The 16,015-nt window shown below is 42.7% G+C and overlaps 1 protein-coding gene across 1 annotated transcript in view; it reads left to right on the top strand.

Moving 5' to 3' along the window:
* MYCBP2 (MYC binding protein 2) overlaps positions 1–13,153 on the top strand; it is a 151,394-nt gene extending 138,241 nt beyond the window's left edge. Inside the window, exons 75-83 of the mRNA XM_054975001.1 lie at positions 1,016–1,144; positions 1,246–1,378; positions 2,344–2,447; positions 3,808–3,996; positions 5,738–5,845; positions 7,321–7,530; positions 10,244–10,351; positions 10,459–10,624; positions 12,325–13,153. Of these exons, the coding sequence (XP_054830976.1) occupies positions 1,016–1,144; positions 1,246–1,378; positions 2,344–2,447; positions 3,808–3,996; positions 5,738–5,845; positions 7,321–7,530; positions 10,244–10,351; positions 10,459–10,624; positions 12,325–12,440 (1,263 nt within the window). The 3' untranslated portion in view covers positions 12,441–13,153. The remainder of the gene's footprint in view (positions 1–1,015; positions 1,145–1,245; positions 1,379–2,343; positions 2,448–3,807; positions 3,997–5,737; positions 5,846–7,320; positions 7,531–10,243; positions 10,352–10,458; positions 10,625–12,324) is intronic.
* Positions 13,154–16,015: the final 2,862 nt, after the last annotated feature.

The raw sequence follows: 16,015 nt of genomic DNA, 5'->3' as shown, positions 1-16,015 counted from the left end.
GAGGCGGTGCCAGCAGCCACCTCGAGCGCTGAACTCTGAAGGAGCTACTGTGCTGGCCCCCAGTGACCTCCCCCTGACCCAGAAGCGGGCCGCATCCTCACTCACCTCTCTGCCCCTTTACTGCTGCCACCCACCTTGGCTTGGCCCCCGGCGAGCCAGGAACTCTGGTGGTGTGGCAGCAAGCGAGGAAGCGGGCCGCCTCTCTGCCCCTTCGCTGCTGCTGCCTGCCTCAGGTGAGGGGGACGCTCCTGCGTGATAACATCACAAGTGATGTCATCTCTCAGGGCCGGAGCGCACACACGTTTTGCACGCATGCACGGGGCAAGAGTTGCCACCTCCTGCCCTGGAAGCCCTACGGCCACGCTACACCGCTGCCCCTCCCAATCACCAATAATACTGAAAGCAGGCTGGAAAAGGTATAATTTTTTAGATGTATTTAAAATTCATCATTTTTAAGCCTACAATATCAAGTTGGTTAGCAGGGGGGGAGGGGCGCAAGTAGGTATCTCGCCTCAGGCGCCAGAAACCCCGGCACCAGCCCTGGTCCTGACATGCCCATAACCTTCTGCTTTGAACAGAGTTTTTAGGGCAGGGGTTCAGGGGTTCCTCAGCTGATTGGTTGAAGCAGAGAAGTTTGTTGGCTTATTAAAATCAACAATTATAAAATCAATTTTATAATTGATTTTAAGCTGTATTTTAATCCATGTTGTACCTTGCCCTGAGCCCGCTTGCGGGGAGGGCAGGTTAAAAATAAAATAAATAATAAATAAAACACAGGGCCAGGTGAGCTGTAACGCCCCCAGTCTATTCGTTTTTTAAAAGCAACTGATTGGGATTTTAAAAAATTAACAAATATAGTCCTTTGGTTCTTTATTGTTCAACATTCTTCAGTACATTTTCAAAATATCTGCTTAAAAATTATCTTGTAGCATTTAAAACGACAAGCACACTTTGATCTCTCTTTCTGAATGGAAAGGAGGTTTAACTTTAGACTGAACCTTTCCATTTTTCCCAGCCTATGTGTGATAACCACGATGATGGGGAAACCGCTGCCATCATCCTGTGCAATGTCTGTGGGAATCTGTGTACAGACTGCGATCGATTCCTCCATCTGCATCGGCGTACAAAGTCACACCAAAGACAGGTAAGAAGCAGGGTTTTTTTAAAAAAACTAGGATGGAAAAGGTAATCCCATGTCCACAAACATCATCCTAAATTAAACATTGTTTTGGTCAAACCTGGCAGGTATTCAAAGAGGAGGAAGAAGCTATCAAGGTTGATCTTCATGAAGGCTGTGGTAGGACCAAACTGTTTTGGCTGATGGCATTGGCCGATTCAAAGACCATGAAGGCGATGGTGGAGTTCAGAGAACAAACAGGTGAGAGATTTTCACTTCATCCTTTTTCACTCTCTGCAGGGGGATGTCGTTGCTACTGTGAGACAGAATGTTATTCTCCAGTTGATTTTCATCAAAGAAAATGTTATTAGTTCATTACTGAGCACAGAAATCTCCAGAAGATAAAGTACATAACTAAGTTACCATTTATGAAAGCAGAAACACTGCTAAGTATTCACTGGGCCTCCAAAACTGTTTCTGTCTGACTCTTTGTTTAGTCTGATGAGGGAAGTGATGGGAGGGGGAGTTAAATAGGAAATGCCGGAGGAAAGAAACCGGGGGCTCTGTGAAGAGTACTTTCAGAAATCTGAATACTTACAGAAGTGGAAGAGATACGAGGTTCAGTTTTTATAATTCATGCAAGTTTCTTTTGAGTTTTTCTTCTTAAAGCACATAGTACACTCAGTCTTGTTCATAGTAATGCTACCCTCAAATCTGGTTAATTCATAGGATTATCTCAACTACAATTTAGAGGCAGAACATATGCTAGGATCCCTAAACTTCCCGTTTCAATCCCTAGCATCTCTGCTTAAATGATCTCTGGGATCAGGGCTGGCAAAGAGAGTGGTCTGATCCAGTGCCATGTGAAGCTATGTGGTTATTCAGGAGGGGCCGTAGCTCAATAGCACGCTACAAATTTCACATGCTGTAGGTCCCAAATTCAGTCCCTGACAGCTCAGGCATCTGGGATGGAAAAGATCTCTGCTTGAAACATTGAGCAGCTCCTGCTTAGAGCAAACTCTACCGGGGTAGAATGTCTGACTAGTTATAAAGCATCTTGTTCAACCAGCATGTTTCTTCCATTAACAGTGGTTATATTTACCTGACTGCTTGTTTGATCCATTTCTGCACCAAAAAAAGTCGGCTTCATCGAGTGTATAGCAGTTTCATAACAATGAAATAGCATTAAGTTCTAGGAGTCCTAATCAGGTTTCCTGTTTATCTAGGCAAACCCACCTCAAGCAGTTCAGAAGCATGTCGTTTCTGTGGTTGCAGAAGTGGAACAGAACTATCAGCCGTGGGCAGTGTCTGTTCTGATGCTGATTGCCAGGTGGGTGTTGTTGTTAAACCCTGGAGTCGCTGAACTCCATAGTAGGAATCCAAGAGGCAAGTTAGCCCGAGAAATGGCATTTTGGTTTGCAATTGAAAGGCTCAGCCATAAGCCACAGAGACATGTGCAATAAACTCCTGGAGGCCTGGATTAGAACCCCGTGGCATCTCGCGATTGTGAATATGTGGCTGGAGGACGTATATTAGTGGGAAAGCGTGGGCAGGGGAGGATCAGCACCCTCTTCCACCACTATTTTGCTCTTCCAAATGTCCCCCTCCCAATGCCTCTTTGAAGTGAAGAAGAGGGCATCTGGAGCTTCCTCTTATACACGTGTGAATGACGTAAATCTTAGCTGGAAGAGCCAGAGACTTGGGCTCCGTTCTCGGGCACCACCAAACTTTGTTCACGATGAGCACAAACCTGGTTAACTGTCACATTCACACTCTCATTCTGTCCCCATCCCTCACACTAGATTGTCTTCCATCTTGTCGTGACTACCAAACACGGACAACTTGTCTAGTTTCTTTCTTACCCAGTATTAGGATTCTTAAACCACAATTTAATCCTGGTCACTGAATCAATAACAAACCTGAAACTGCCTTGAGGATTTGTGGTGGTCTCTTTGGAAGAATGACAAGATACACACTTAAAAATAAGTAAATAAGTTCTTAAGGTGCCTGAGTCCATATGCTGGAATATGTTGGAGCTATTTGAAAACTCTGTGTTTGGTCTCTGCATTGTGTGGGTGGGGTATGTAGAGCCCCCAAGCTCTCTTTACGTGATCAGAAAAAGTTCTGTTTTGTTTGAGAAGTCTGAAGTGATCCTTACTCATCCAGTTAACTTGTCAATAAAGGATACGCAAACAATGTACATGTTCTCCGTCTCAGAGATCACATTAAAAACGTACAGATGTGTATTCAGCAGTAGGAAACAAAAATGATTTCTAACTGCCACCTTGGCCGTTACAGTTCATTTCTTAGGGGAGCCGTGGAATTTCCTTTTCAGGAGGATTTTAAGGAGAAATTGGATTAGCATTATAAAGGGTTGCTTTGTAGCCTGTTCCTTTTTCCGCTTCTAGTTTTGGGATAAGTGGGAGAACCTGGCAGCACTGAAAGGTCACAAGTCCTTGTTTAGTCACACACCCACCAAGCACAGGCCTCTCCCCCTCCCCGTCTGCCCTGTGCTCGCTCAAGCACTTCTGCAGACGAAAAGGGGAGTGGCTGTTTTTATAGATCAGAGGAGCATCCATAGGATCCTGACGGCCGTCTGTTTAGTGTCAGCATCTATAGCTAGACGCTCTTCGTAGGGTTGCAAGTTGGTTAATTTTACGGCGTCCGTTTGTCATGTCTGCCTTTCGTAGGAATACGCGAAGATAGCGTGCAGCAAGACTCACCCTTGCGGCCATCCCTGTGGAGGCGTCAAGAATGAAGAGCACTGTTTACCCTGCTTGCACGGCTGCGATAAGAGCGCCACCACTCTGAAGCAAGATGCGGATGACATGTGCATGATTTGTTTCACGGAAGCGCTTTCCGCTGCACCAGCTATTCAGGTTTGAATTGAATTTTTAAATACATGAAATCTTCTGAAATTGTGGGGCATCTACTGTTTAAATGGGAGGATCAGTTTGGTAAAAAATAAATAAATATGCCAGCCCGCGTATTTAGGTTTTGCGGTATTGTGCTTTCCCCCTGTTTATACTGAAGCATTTTAATACATACATTCTCATTCTCTTGTCAGACTGATTTTTCTCTCCTCGAGGCTGTGTTTATAATGTTCAACATCATATTACCTTCCTATTATTGGTCGGTTTCCTGCAGAAATCGACCTTAGTGTTATATTCAGCTGCTTGCCGGTATGATTGGGAGTCCAGTTGCCTGCATAGTGTTGAAGGAATGCAAATACGAGATTTGCAGCTACATTTTACTATCTGTTCTTTACTGGCTTCGAAAATCGGGTTCCAGTGCCGGATTGAGCATGTCCAGTCCTATCTCTTAAGTGCCAAGGGCCCGGGAAACAGAGTACTGGGTTGTGTACTGAGATCATGAATGGGCAACATTACAATTTCCCTCCAAGAATAGAAAATATCTGGCTCCTAATAAGTTGTGTAAATTCAGAACTGAGCCTCTTTGAGTGTGTCCCTGTGGGTTAGATTCAGCAGTCTGCTGGCTGAAGGCACTAGTAGATGTTCGCCACTTTCCCCTTCCCATTCAGTCCTTTCAGACCCTTGGAAAGTTGATTCCCAGGGTCGTATGATCTGCATGGACCAACAGCATTCACACCGGGGGGCTCCTTGCTGTGTGGGCCCGGTGCCTGTTGGTCCACACAGGTCCCACAAAAATCTGTGCGCCTTCTACTGAAGAGATTGCTGGATCCAACCTTGTGGGGTCCCTATTAAGATCTTATGAGACCAACTACATTTGTGGCAGTTGCTATGTGGCTTAATATGTCTCTGTGCTGGCATAGTTGTTTTGTCTGGCAATTCCTCTATGATCCCTCCTTCGTGCCTTATGTTTTAATTACTATTTTTCTGTTTTTTAATTTTGTTTTCATGATGTGTTTTTATAATGTTTGTTTTAACTGTTAACCACCTTGATGGCCTTGATAGGACAGAAACATGGGGACACATTTGGTAAATAAATAATGCTTAACCAGGTTGTTTGTTTTAATGTGTTAAGCATTGTATCTGAGTACCAAAACCTTGGTTGTTTGGCCACAAATAGAACATGAAATCCTGATTTAAGTGGATTTTAAGTGGACTTTAAATCCGTGGTGTGTGTTAACTCTGAATAAATGTTAGATCTCTTTGTTTACAAAATGGCAAATGAGTTTCACCGTTGTCTCCTTATGCACGCTTTCTGGTACCAGGGCTTAGTTTGGCAGACTAAAACATGGTTTTATTACGCATCTTAAATGTAATTAAGTGTTACGTCTGTTATGAGGCTACTTAAATTTCAGTCAGGGCATTGTGTAACAGATTTCTCCCTTCCTGAATAATCAGATTTTTAATATCAACTGTTTCTCATCTCCTAGCATTGAATACATTGTGCCTTACCTAAAAAGCACCGGTCTGTTGGTCCAGGGTGCATGTTTCTTAAGATTTCATTGAGGTTACTGCACTTCATCTGAACACTCGTGAAAACCAGTTTCTAAAATGTATTTGTGTGTGTGAAAATACTGTTAACAAATGAATTTGCAGTTTCCTCACAAGCTGTTTAAGGCAAAGCTTAATATATTATTAGTTTGCCCACAGTAATACTCCTTGACAAGAATTGTAAATCTTTCTTTTGCAGTTGGACTGCAGTCATATATTCCATTTGCAGTGCTGCTGCCGAGTCCTAGAAAACAAATGGCTGGGACCGCGGATAACATTTGGGTTCATGCTGTGTCCGATTTGCAAGGTGAGTCCGCTGAGTCCAAGGATGCTTTTAGTATCTTCAGAAACATTTGGAATGAAAAAGGGATAAGACTTGTCACATGATATCAAACTAGGAGGAATTGTAATCATTACTGTGGATTGGGCTGAAATTGATCAACTTTATGAATTGCAGTGCTGGCTATAAAAAAACACACACACAAAGAATACAGAACGCATCCCTTGGGGTCAATGTGAAAATTCCCATTGATGTAGTAGTTCTCAATTTTTAAAAAAATCATTTGAGGGTATGTTTAAATGAATAGTTTAAGCCAGTCTTGCCTTACTTAACATTAATATTACTTTTGAGGTTATAGTGGGCTGCTGCTGCTACTAGGAAACTCTCTCGCACAAAAAATGTGGACAGTTTAAATAGGTAATTCATGTATATCCATGTAGTCATTTAAAAGTTACAGGACATTTTCAAAGTGATTGTTTCTTGGACAGAAATAAAGGTTTGATAATGCTTCATCTGCCTAACAAGCGAACAGATTGCTGGAAAGCATCAAAATTGTTACTAATACGCATAAAATGTGTATACTATGTATTTTTCTGCAGAGGTCAAAAAAGTAGTTTAACAGGTTCAGCTAAAAAACCTTTGATAAAGAAAAGCTCCAAGTTAAAGTGGCACTGCACACTTTTACTTTTCAAACACATGTAATATTAAAACCATTCAGATTGTTTATTTATTTATTTAAAATGTCTATGTACTGTCTTTTCAGAGAGCTGCTCCAAGTCGCTCACAAAGTAAAACAAGATAAAAGTTGTTAAAATTAACCACCATCAAAACCCCTAAGAGCATAAAATACCTAAAATTCCAGAGCACAAAACATTTGGTGCCCCTTAATCATTTTCACAAGAATCCTCAAGTTTGAAGCAGATTATAAGAACAATTAAAAAGATCAACCTTGAGTTAAAAGCCCAGGTAAAAAGAAATGTTTTGGCCTGGCACCAAAAAGAGAGTAAGGTGACTTGCGGTGACTTTGGAAACTGGTCTTGAGAGTAGAGCAAGTTAGTAATGTGTACTTTGGAAAAGCTAAATTTTACTTAATTTTACTTAATATGATAGTGAGGAGACATCTTGTGAAATTAACGTACAGGAGGTTTTTAAAAGGATTTTTTAAAAAAAATACTGCTGTGGAAGACACAAGCCAGTGTTACTCACCGTTAATGATATACTTTCAAATATTTAGACATATTAAGGACTTGATGATATAAGAAGTTCTGTGTCCATGAATATAATAAGAGTGTTTCTAAATATTGCTCTAATCAAGGAGTAACACAATACTTTATTTTCGCACAATCTTTGTATACCCTGCACTAGTGTTACAAGAGACCTCAAACAGCATTGGGGCTCTCTGTATTGTAAAACAACCTTGCTTTTGTCACCGTTTTCATTTGTTACAAACTGGGTATAAATACTCATGGGCTAAATACTGCTTTCTCTTTATTTTATGACAGAACAAAATTAATCATACGGTATTAAAGGACTTGCTTGATCCAATCAAGGAGCTTTATGAAGATGTGAAGAGGAAAGCACTGATGAGACTAGAATATGAAGGGCTGCACAAGAGCGAGGCCATTACCACGCCGGGCGTTCGGTTTTATAATGACCCTGCTGGATACGCCATGAACAGATACGCTTATTATGTTTGTTTCAAGTGCAAAAAGGTACGACTTGGTGCCTAGACTGATTTTGAGGATTAATCAGAGAACAGACTGTTGAGAAGCAGCTGCTTTATGAATCAATTTTGGCCTCATTCAAACGTAAACAACGAGCCACGGATCGTTTGTTACAAGAGTGAATCTTGCGAGCCTTTAGGCCCATCTCCGATCATGGACGGCTTAGATACTGAAGATTTCCTACTCCTGTAATATGCCTTGATGTCCAGATTGGATGAAGCCACAAACTGTGGTTCGGGCTCTTATGTACGAAGCAGGATTTACTGCCGATCCTTGCTCCATAGGCAAGAGAACAAACTTCAGCTGCTTGTTTCATCCAATTGGGACATCACAGTCACCTCTGGTTTCTTTGGAACTGATAAGTCTCCAATATCTGAGCTGCACACAAGTGGAAAGGGTGGGCCCAGCCAGCCTGAGAATGTCTAAGGCTTTTTCTTTCAATGAACAGACAGACGGACTCACATTCTAGGACAGATGGGCTCACGCTCTAGCTGTATCTGAAGAAGTGAGCTGTGGCTCACGAAAGCTCATACCCTACCACTGATTCTGTTAGTCTTATAGGTGCTACTGGACTCTTGCTCTTTTCCAATTAACAGTCAGTTTGTTAATCTGATCAGAGTCCATGTCAATTGAGCAGGAGAGAAAATCTACCCTGCATGATAAAAATAACTCACCATTGCATGTGTTTGAAAATGCATGTGAACTTTTAGCATTAGCTGAATTACGAGCCGATTTGATTTATAAATCTTTTCAGCTTTGAATCGAAGTAAGCATTTTAACAATCAAATGTGTTATATAGACTGCAGTTTTAAGTCTTAGCAGTCTGAACCTTGCTGCTAACATTTGCTCTCCCCTCTTTTCCCCTTGACCTGCTCTGTTCTCATGCTCCTTCTGCCGCCCCGGCTGCTATAAAGTGCTCAGCCAGTAGTAGCCAAGGGGACCCTCTTGGCCGCTCAGCCCCTTTGTGACCTTGAAAAAACATTGAAAGTTCCGGACAGGTTTCCTGGTGAATGTAAACAGTAAACTGAAGCTCAGTCTAGGCAAGACTGATGTGTTGTTGGACAAAGGCCTTTGAGAAGAGAGGAAGTTAGCCAGCCTGCCGTGGCAGGGGTCACACTCCCCACGAAGGAACAGGTTCATAGATTAGAGGTGCTGCTGGATCATGGCCTGTAGTTTATGGCATCAGCTTCACCTGGTATGCCAGCTACAGCCGGTCCTTAAAAGGAGTGGCCATCATCGTTCATGCACTCTACATGGGGCTCCGTCTGGAAACAGTCTGGAAACTTCAGTTGGTCCAAAATACAGCAGTTAGGCTGTAGTCAGGAGCTGGATACAGGGATCATTCCAGTATCGGTACTGTGCTGAGAGATCTATAATAATAATAACAACAACAATATTGGATTTATATACCACCCTTCAGGACAACTTAACGCCCACTCAGAGTGGTTTACAAAGTGTGTTATTATCCCCACAACAATCGCCCAGTGAGGTGGGTGGGGCTGAGAGAACTCTGAGAGAGCTGTGACTGACTCACGGTCACCCAGCTGGCTTCAAGCAGAGGAGTGGGGAGGAATCAAACCCAGTTCTCCAGATTAGTGTCCTGCCTATCTTAACCACTACGTGAACCTGGCTCTGTGCTGACTGCCTATCTGGTTCCAGGCACAAATCAAAGTGCTGGTTTTTACCTTAATACTGGAAGGACCCCATCCTCCCGCATTGTCCTGTCTGTCAGTCAAGATGACATTTTCAAGCTCTGCTCTCTGTTCTCTGCCTGCAGATAAAAGATGCAGCTTTTTTTAGCGTAGTACCTGGCCTTTGGAACGTCCTCCCCCTTTGAAGCTTGCCTGGCACCTGTCTTACTCCCTTTTATGTGCTGGGCCAAAACATTTATTTTAAGGAGTTAGATTGTTTCATGTTCTGCTTGTAGCCTGAAGACCACATTACGAATATCCTTTTTGTGGCTGCTTTGTACTTTTCTAACAGCTGGTTTTATGGCTTTTATTGACGACTTTTGTGTGGTTGTTATGACTTTGTTTTATTTTGTGAATCATGGCAAGGAGGTCTCCAAAGAGGTAGCATATACACCATAACACATTTCTAAACCATAATAAAATAGAAACTTCACCCAGTCACTGCCAGAGGTCTAATTACCCTCCCCACCACAAACCCTTTAGTACATTTACAGCTGAGATGTTTCCGCTCAGGCTAAAATCTGTCCATCTTTAAGGATGACAGTTGAAATCCTAGACAGCAGTAGGCCTGTTCTCATTGCCCTGGGGGGCTAACATTGACTCGGCTTTATAACAATCATTTCAAATTACAGAATAAATCTGAAAAGCGTGATAGATTAAAAAGCCTACAACTGTGTCGTTTTGCTGAGCAGGGAAATGAAGAGAGAAATAAAAATAACACAGCCAATCCAGCAGTTTGCTTCCTCATTCTTGCTTCATTATATCCTTCCAACTACCCCCATTTATAATGGGATGTTGAGACAGAAACAGCTTAAATGCCGTTGTTCATTGTTGCCACACCCCAATAAGTCTGGAGAATGTGGGACAGACACACAGAGAGACTGTACATGATGATTACAAGCATCACCAACTTCCCATTTCAGATACAAATCACTTTGGAGATGCCACAAGCTTAACTCCGTCGGGCTTCGCGTTTCATTTCTGAATCATTCTTTGTGTTTCTTCCTTAGGCTTATTTTGGCGGAGAAGCACGCTGTGATGCTGAGGCAGGCCAGGGAGACGACTATGATCCTAGAGAGCTTATTTGTGGTGCCTGCTCTGATGTTTCCAGGGCTCAGGTAAGCAAGCGTTTTTACAGAGGCCCGGTTTCTGGGAAGCAAAAGAGAGAGAAATGCCACTCAGTTGAGATAAACCTGTGGGTTTTCCTCTCTCTCCCCCCCCCCAGATGTGTCCAAAACATGGTACAGATTTTCTGGAGTACAAATGCCGTTATTGCTGCTCTGTGGCTGTGTTTTTCTGCTTCGGGACAACACATTTTTGCAATGCTTGCCATGACGACTTCCAAAGAATGACGAGCATTACTAAAGAAGAACTTCCACATTGTCCTGCAGGTAACCTTTTAATGTATAGCTAAGATACAGAAACTCTTCGGGAAACGGCCAGCCTGGCAAATAGTTTGGTCACCTTCTCTTTTACTACAACAAACACTGTATCTCCCTCTCTTAATAAATACAACGAACTAGTAATAACTTATTTACTCGAAATGTGAAAAGTGCAAAAGTGCTCAGTCAGTCCTATGTCAATACATCTACCAAAGGGTCAGTCTCGATAAATATCAATACCATATCACACATTAATCATTTCTCAAAAGATACATACAGAAGAACACATTTATAATATATGCACAATTCCCAATTGAGCGATTCAGTCCCAAGAGGTCTATGAGTTGGTTAAGTGCCAGGTGCAGTCTCTACTAATTCCTCGAGTCACAGCAACCCCACGATATAAATACAACGAATACAGTCAACAAGGTAATTCCATATGTTTGTAGCCAAAAACTGTGGGGTGGGGAGGGGCAACCTCCACCGTGCTGGCCCGGTTCTGGTCCGGTGCTGGCCCAGCAAATGGCTAGCGCTCTTTGTTTCGCAGAAGTCGCTTCCTCAGGGGCCGGTAGTTAAGCTTGTAGAGACACCTAAACACAGAGACTCCTCCAGCTGAATATGACAGCTACTGCCTGGCTCTTCCAGAAGAGTTTTAATAGCACTGAGAATGAAATTCCTTTCCTTACGCTATTGTGTCAAGAAAAGAGATGACTTATCCTCCTTCTTGGAAATGGAAAAACTATCTGCCATCTTCTGTGTGTCTCAAGCAAGAAACTATTAGCAGAATAGAGGAAGAACCATGACTGGGTCACGCTAAGGGAGGGTCCTGCCCAGTGTTCAGAAGGATTCCCCAAGGAAGCTTAATGGAATTCTGAACCATTTGGTCTGAGAACACGTCTCTGTATGCTAATATTTCCAGCTTTGCTAATGTCTGGACTGCAGTGTTCTTCCTTTAAAAGTGACCTGTGAGTTCTGTTCGGCGTTAGGGAGGGATGCATGGTTCGCTTGTAATGACAAAGCATGGCTTGTGGCTATGGGAAGAAGCCCTGGAAATCCACAGGCAGGGGTGACTCTTCTTCCTTCCCCCTTTTGTTCTGGTCCCTACCCACCTGAAACAATCCTGGTTTGGAATCTTGTTTTAAAGAAGAACCCACAATTTGCAATTTGGGTGAAATAAACTGGTTTCCCATAGCAGGGATTAATTTTCAAGCTGCATGCAAAAAGGGAGTGGGGAGGGAGAGTTTAAACACAAGGATTTCCAAGACTCATTCCCAGAACAGCAAACCATGTGAGTTAGATCAGCTTCAATAATAATTGCTTCCTGCATATTTTCAAAGGGAGATTCTCAGTTTCCTGGTTTCTTCCACTATTAAATACAGAGGAGTTAGCCATGTTAGTCCGTAGTTGAAAAATAGTAAAAAGTCCAGTAGCACCTTTAGGACTGACCAATTTTATTGAAGCATAAGCTTTCGAGAACCACAGTTCTCTTTGTCAGATGCATATGATGAAGAGAGCTATGGTTCTCGAAAGCTTATGCCTCAATAAAGTTGGTTAGTCTTAAAGGTGCTGTTGGACTTTTCACTATTAAAGGCTCCTCGCGCTCCATAACTTCGTCTTGAACATTATTCACTTCTGGGTGTTTGTGTACGGTTGTTTGTTTGTACATTTGTTTTACAGATGTCATTTGCATTTAAACTCTCTTTCTGCAGGTCCCAAAGGCAAGCAGCTTGAAGGAACCGAATGTCCCCTTCATGTAGTCCATCCACCCACTGGTGAGGAATTTGCACTAGGCTGTGGAGTCTGCAGAAACGCACATACGTTTTAGACTTTTAATTTGCAAGAAGAAAACAATGGCTGTCATTCAGTAAGTGTCCTCTGAGTTAGATACAAATCATGGCTAGAATGAGGAGATGGGACCATTTCATAATCCAGAGAAAGGAACTGTTTGCAGCGCAAGGAGGGTGCCAGACACCACCTACATCATCCTTTGCTATGGGGAAGTTGACATTTTGACTCGAGACATCAGGCCTTGTAAGGTGTTTGCATGTGGCCATTACGCTCATCAGCTACAAAAGCATTGGACACTGACAAATAAATAATTGCTGTCAAGGAAGCGTTAAAGGGTCTCTATTTCCATGGACTCCAAAAGATGCTGCATATCAGATGAAGAAAAAAGTTGATAATTATATACTGACTTTTTTTGTAATCCTGTACAATTGTAACTGCATCACGGGTAAGGGTGGAAAAGAGGAATATTCTGGTTTATTTCTTAGACTGTTATTAAAAAGAAAAGTGTTAGGGAGGCATAAGTGTAACCAGTATCACGCTGTATATAAAGATATCAATGTTTGTCCTGTATAAGAATTACTAAATCGCAAAACAGCCGTTTCATTTACACTTCTGGGTTTATGTTTGAGCCTGAACTTTTAATGAAGTGCAATACTGAGTGTGCCTCATATCTCTTGCAGCTGTAAACATGATGGAATGTACATGTCAATAAAGCCGCTGTACATTTTTATACAGTGAAAGTCTAACAAATGCGCGAGACCAGTATTTGAGAGCAACTAAAACATCTCTCTCTCTCTATGTTAAACCCAGTCAGAAATGAAATTTTTTAACGGGCTGGCTTTACAAAAATGGAAAATGTGTGGCAATGTAATAATAGTTAGAATCATAGAGTTGGAAGGGGCCATACAGACCATCTAGTCCAACCCCCTGCCCAGTGCAGGATCAGCCTAAAGCATCTCTGACAAGTATTCATCCAGCCTCTTCTTGAAAACTGCCAGTGAAGGGGAGCTCACCACCTACCTAGGCAGCTGATTCCACTTTTGAACTACTCTGGCCGTGGAAAAAGTTCTTCCTAATGTCCAGCCGGTACCTTTGTGCATGTAATTTAAGCCCATTGCTTCGGGTCCTACCCTCTGCTGCCAACTGGAACAGCTCCTTGCCCTCCTCCAAATGACAGCCTTTCAAATATTTAAAGAGAGCAATCATGTCCCCCCTCAATCTCCTCTTCTCCAAACTAAACATTCCCAAGGCCCTCAGCCTTTCCTCGTAGGGCTCAGTCTCCAGACCCCTGATCATCCTCGTCACTCTCCTCTGCACCCTCTCGATTTTGTCCACATCCTTTTTGAAGTGAGGCCTCCAGAACTGCACACAATACTCCAGGTGTGGCCTGACCAAGGCAGTATAGAGAGGGGCTATGACCTCCTGCAATTTGATGCTATGGCCCCTTTTATACAACCCAAGATTGAATCAGCCTTTTTTGCCACCACATCACACTGACTGCTCATATTTAGTTTACAGTCCACTCTTACCCCAAGATCCCTTTCACATATACTACTGCCCAGAAGTGTATCCCCCATCCAGTATTTGTGCTTCCCATTTTTGTGGCCCAGATGTAATACTGTGCACTTGTCTTTGTTGAATTGCATCCTATTCACAGCTGCCCACTTCTCCAGAGTATTCAGGTCTTGTTAGGGCTTGATGCTAACAGGTTCATTATGTCATACCAGAAACTCTGTGCTGTCTCATTGCAGCAGCATAGATTTACAGTGTAATCCTAAACAGAGTTATTCCAGTCTAAGCCCATTGAAATCAATGGGCTTAGACTAGTGTAACTCTGCTTAGGACTGCACTGCTCGTCTCCAATCTACAATCGTGGTTTTGAGCAAAAGTCTCTATATCTTTCAAACAACACGAAATATTAATGATACAGAGAAAGATCATGGAATTCCCCTTCCTTGTACTCATGTACTCCTCTGGATGTTGTGAACTGAACGTCATACGACGGAACAGACCTGCAAATAGCAAGCTTGTAACAGATATGGGGAAGGGGCTTCGAGTCAGAGTTGCTGGTAGGCGTGAGCCCGACTCTTAATAGGTCTGCTTTACTTGAATAACTATCTCAAGGAAGACCTACAAGTTTAAAAGGGGTGCACTTTTCCCACTTCTCTAGTAACCCACACGTTCCAGCAAACTCCATGCGTGCCGGGGAAAGGCAGCATGCTTTATTCATCCATTAATTTACACAGTTGGACATTTAGGCAGTACTATGTCACTGAAGGACTAAATGTTTTCTGTATCAGATTTGGGAGCTGAGTCCGTTTTTCCAGAGGAAGAGGTATGGAATATCGGCATTGAATACTAGAATAGAACTATATGGACTTGTGTTAACATTTTTTAAAACCTATTGTGCTAGGAATTGTTAAAGTTAGTTGTCAAAGTTAGGAATTGTTGTAGGGATAGCAATTTTGCAACAAATAATCTACTGTTATAACAGAGGGATTGTTCCACAGGTAAAAACAAGCCTTTTGAAAGAGATCTAGGTATAACACATCTTGGGGGTGGGGGGACAGAAACCAGCTTGAGCCACAATTATTGAGAATGATTTCTGTCTTTATTTCCCAGCCTTCTTCCTTTATTCATACAAATCACAAATTGCATGCAGCTCTGCCATCAAAGAGCAGGGGGGTTTCAGCTGCAGGGTGAATACCGCTTCTCCGCCCCCCCCTTAATGATCACACATGCACCCCACGATCAAAAGCACACACACCCTTCTTCAGCCCAGCCGACCATTATTTTCCAGGTGCCCAGCACATTTATCCATTCAAACATTTGTTTAGCACTTTATATTTAAAAAGAGAAAAGCTTTTTAAAGGAAATAAAGGATAAGATTTGAGCTGGTAGAACCAAAGAGGTGGTTTTGTGCTAGCCAATAAATAAGGGCATTTCTTGGAGGTACAAAACAGGCAGGGCCAAGAAGGTTGCTTCATCAGTAACATGAAGGCCAACCGATAATCACTACGTAATCTGGCCTCTTCGGAGAAGGTGTGTCGTGTATGCTCCCACAGCAGACTCACTCTGAAATCATGAACATAGCACACACCTGTTTTTTTTTTAGGGCAGCAGTGACCATAAATGAGGGGGGGGGGGGAGAGAACAGCTCCAATATAACGGCTAGGTCATCGTGGCCATTTGCCTTCTACAGTAGAGTTTTCAGACCTTTCAGCTCAACTTGGTAATCAAGGTTGGGTACTAAAACTAGGCACCAAGGCTAAATGCAATAGAGGTTTTTGTTTTTTAAAAACAGTATCTGGGATATGGATGCAAGGAGGTGGAGCTACAGGGAAGCAGACTTGGTAAGCAGTGAAAGGATTGGAAGGGGTGAGTAGAGAACAGATGAAGCAGGACTGCATAATGATGGAGGAGGGAAGAAAAGACCACAAAAGGGAGGGGGGAGCTGACGAAGTGGGACAGAGAAATAGGGGCAAGAAAGGGTTAACGGGGAGGGAGGCCAGGACGCAAAAGACCTGGAAAAGAGATGATGGATTTTTGTACATTGACCATCTGTAGGGCCAGGAGGAATTGCGGAGGAGAATTATTTAGCAAATCTACCCT

This window comes from Eublepharis macularius, chromosome 3 (genome assembly GCF_028583425.1).
Source record: "Eublepharis macularius isolate TG4126 chromosome 3, MPM_Emac_v1.0, whole genome shotgun sequence".
NCBI lineage: Eukaryota > Metazoa > Chordata > Lepidosauria > Squamata > Eublepharidae > Eublepharis > Eublepharis macularius.
The sequence above is the reverse complement of the archived record's forward strand: the minus strand, read 5'-3'. Positions and strand labels throughout refer to the sequence as shown.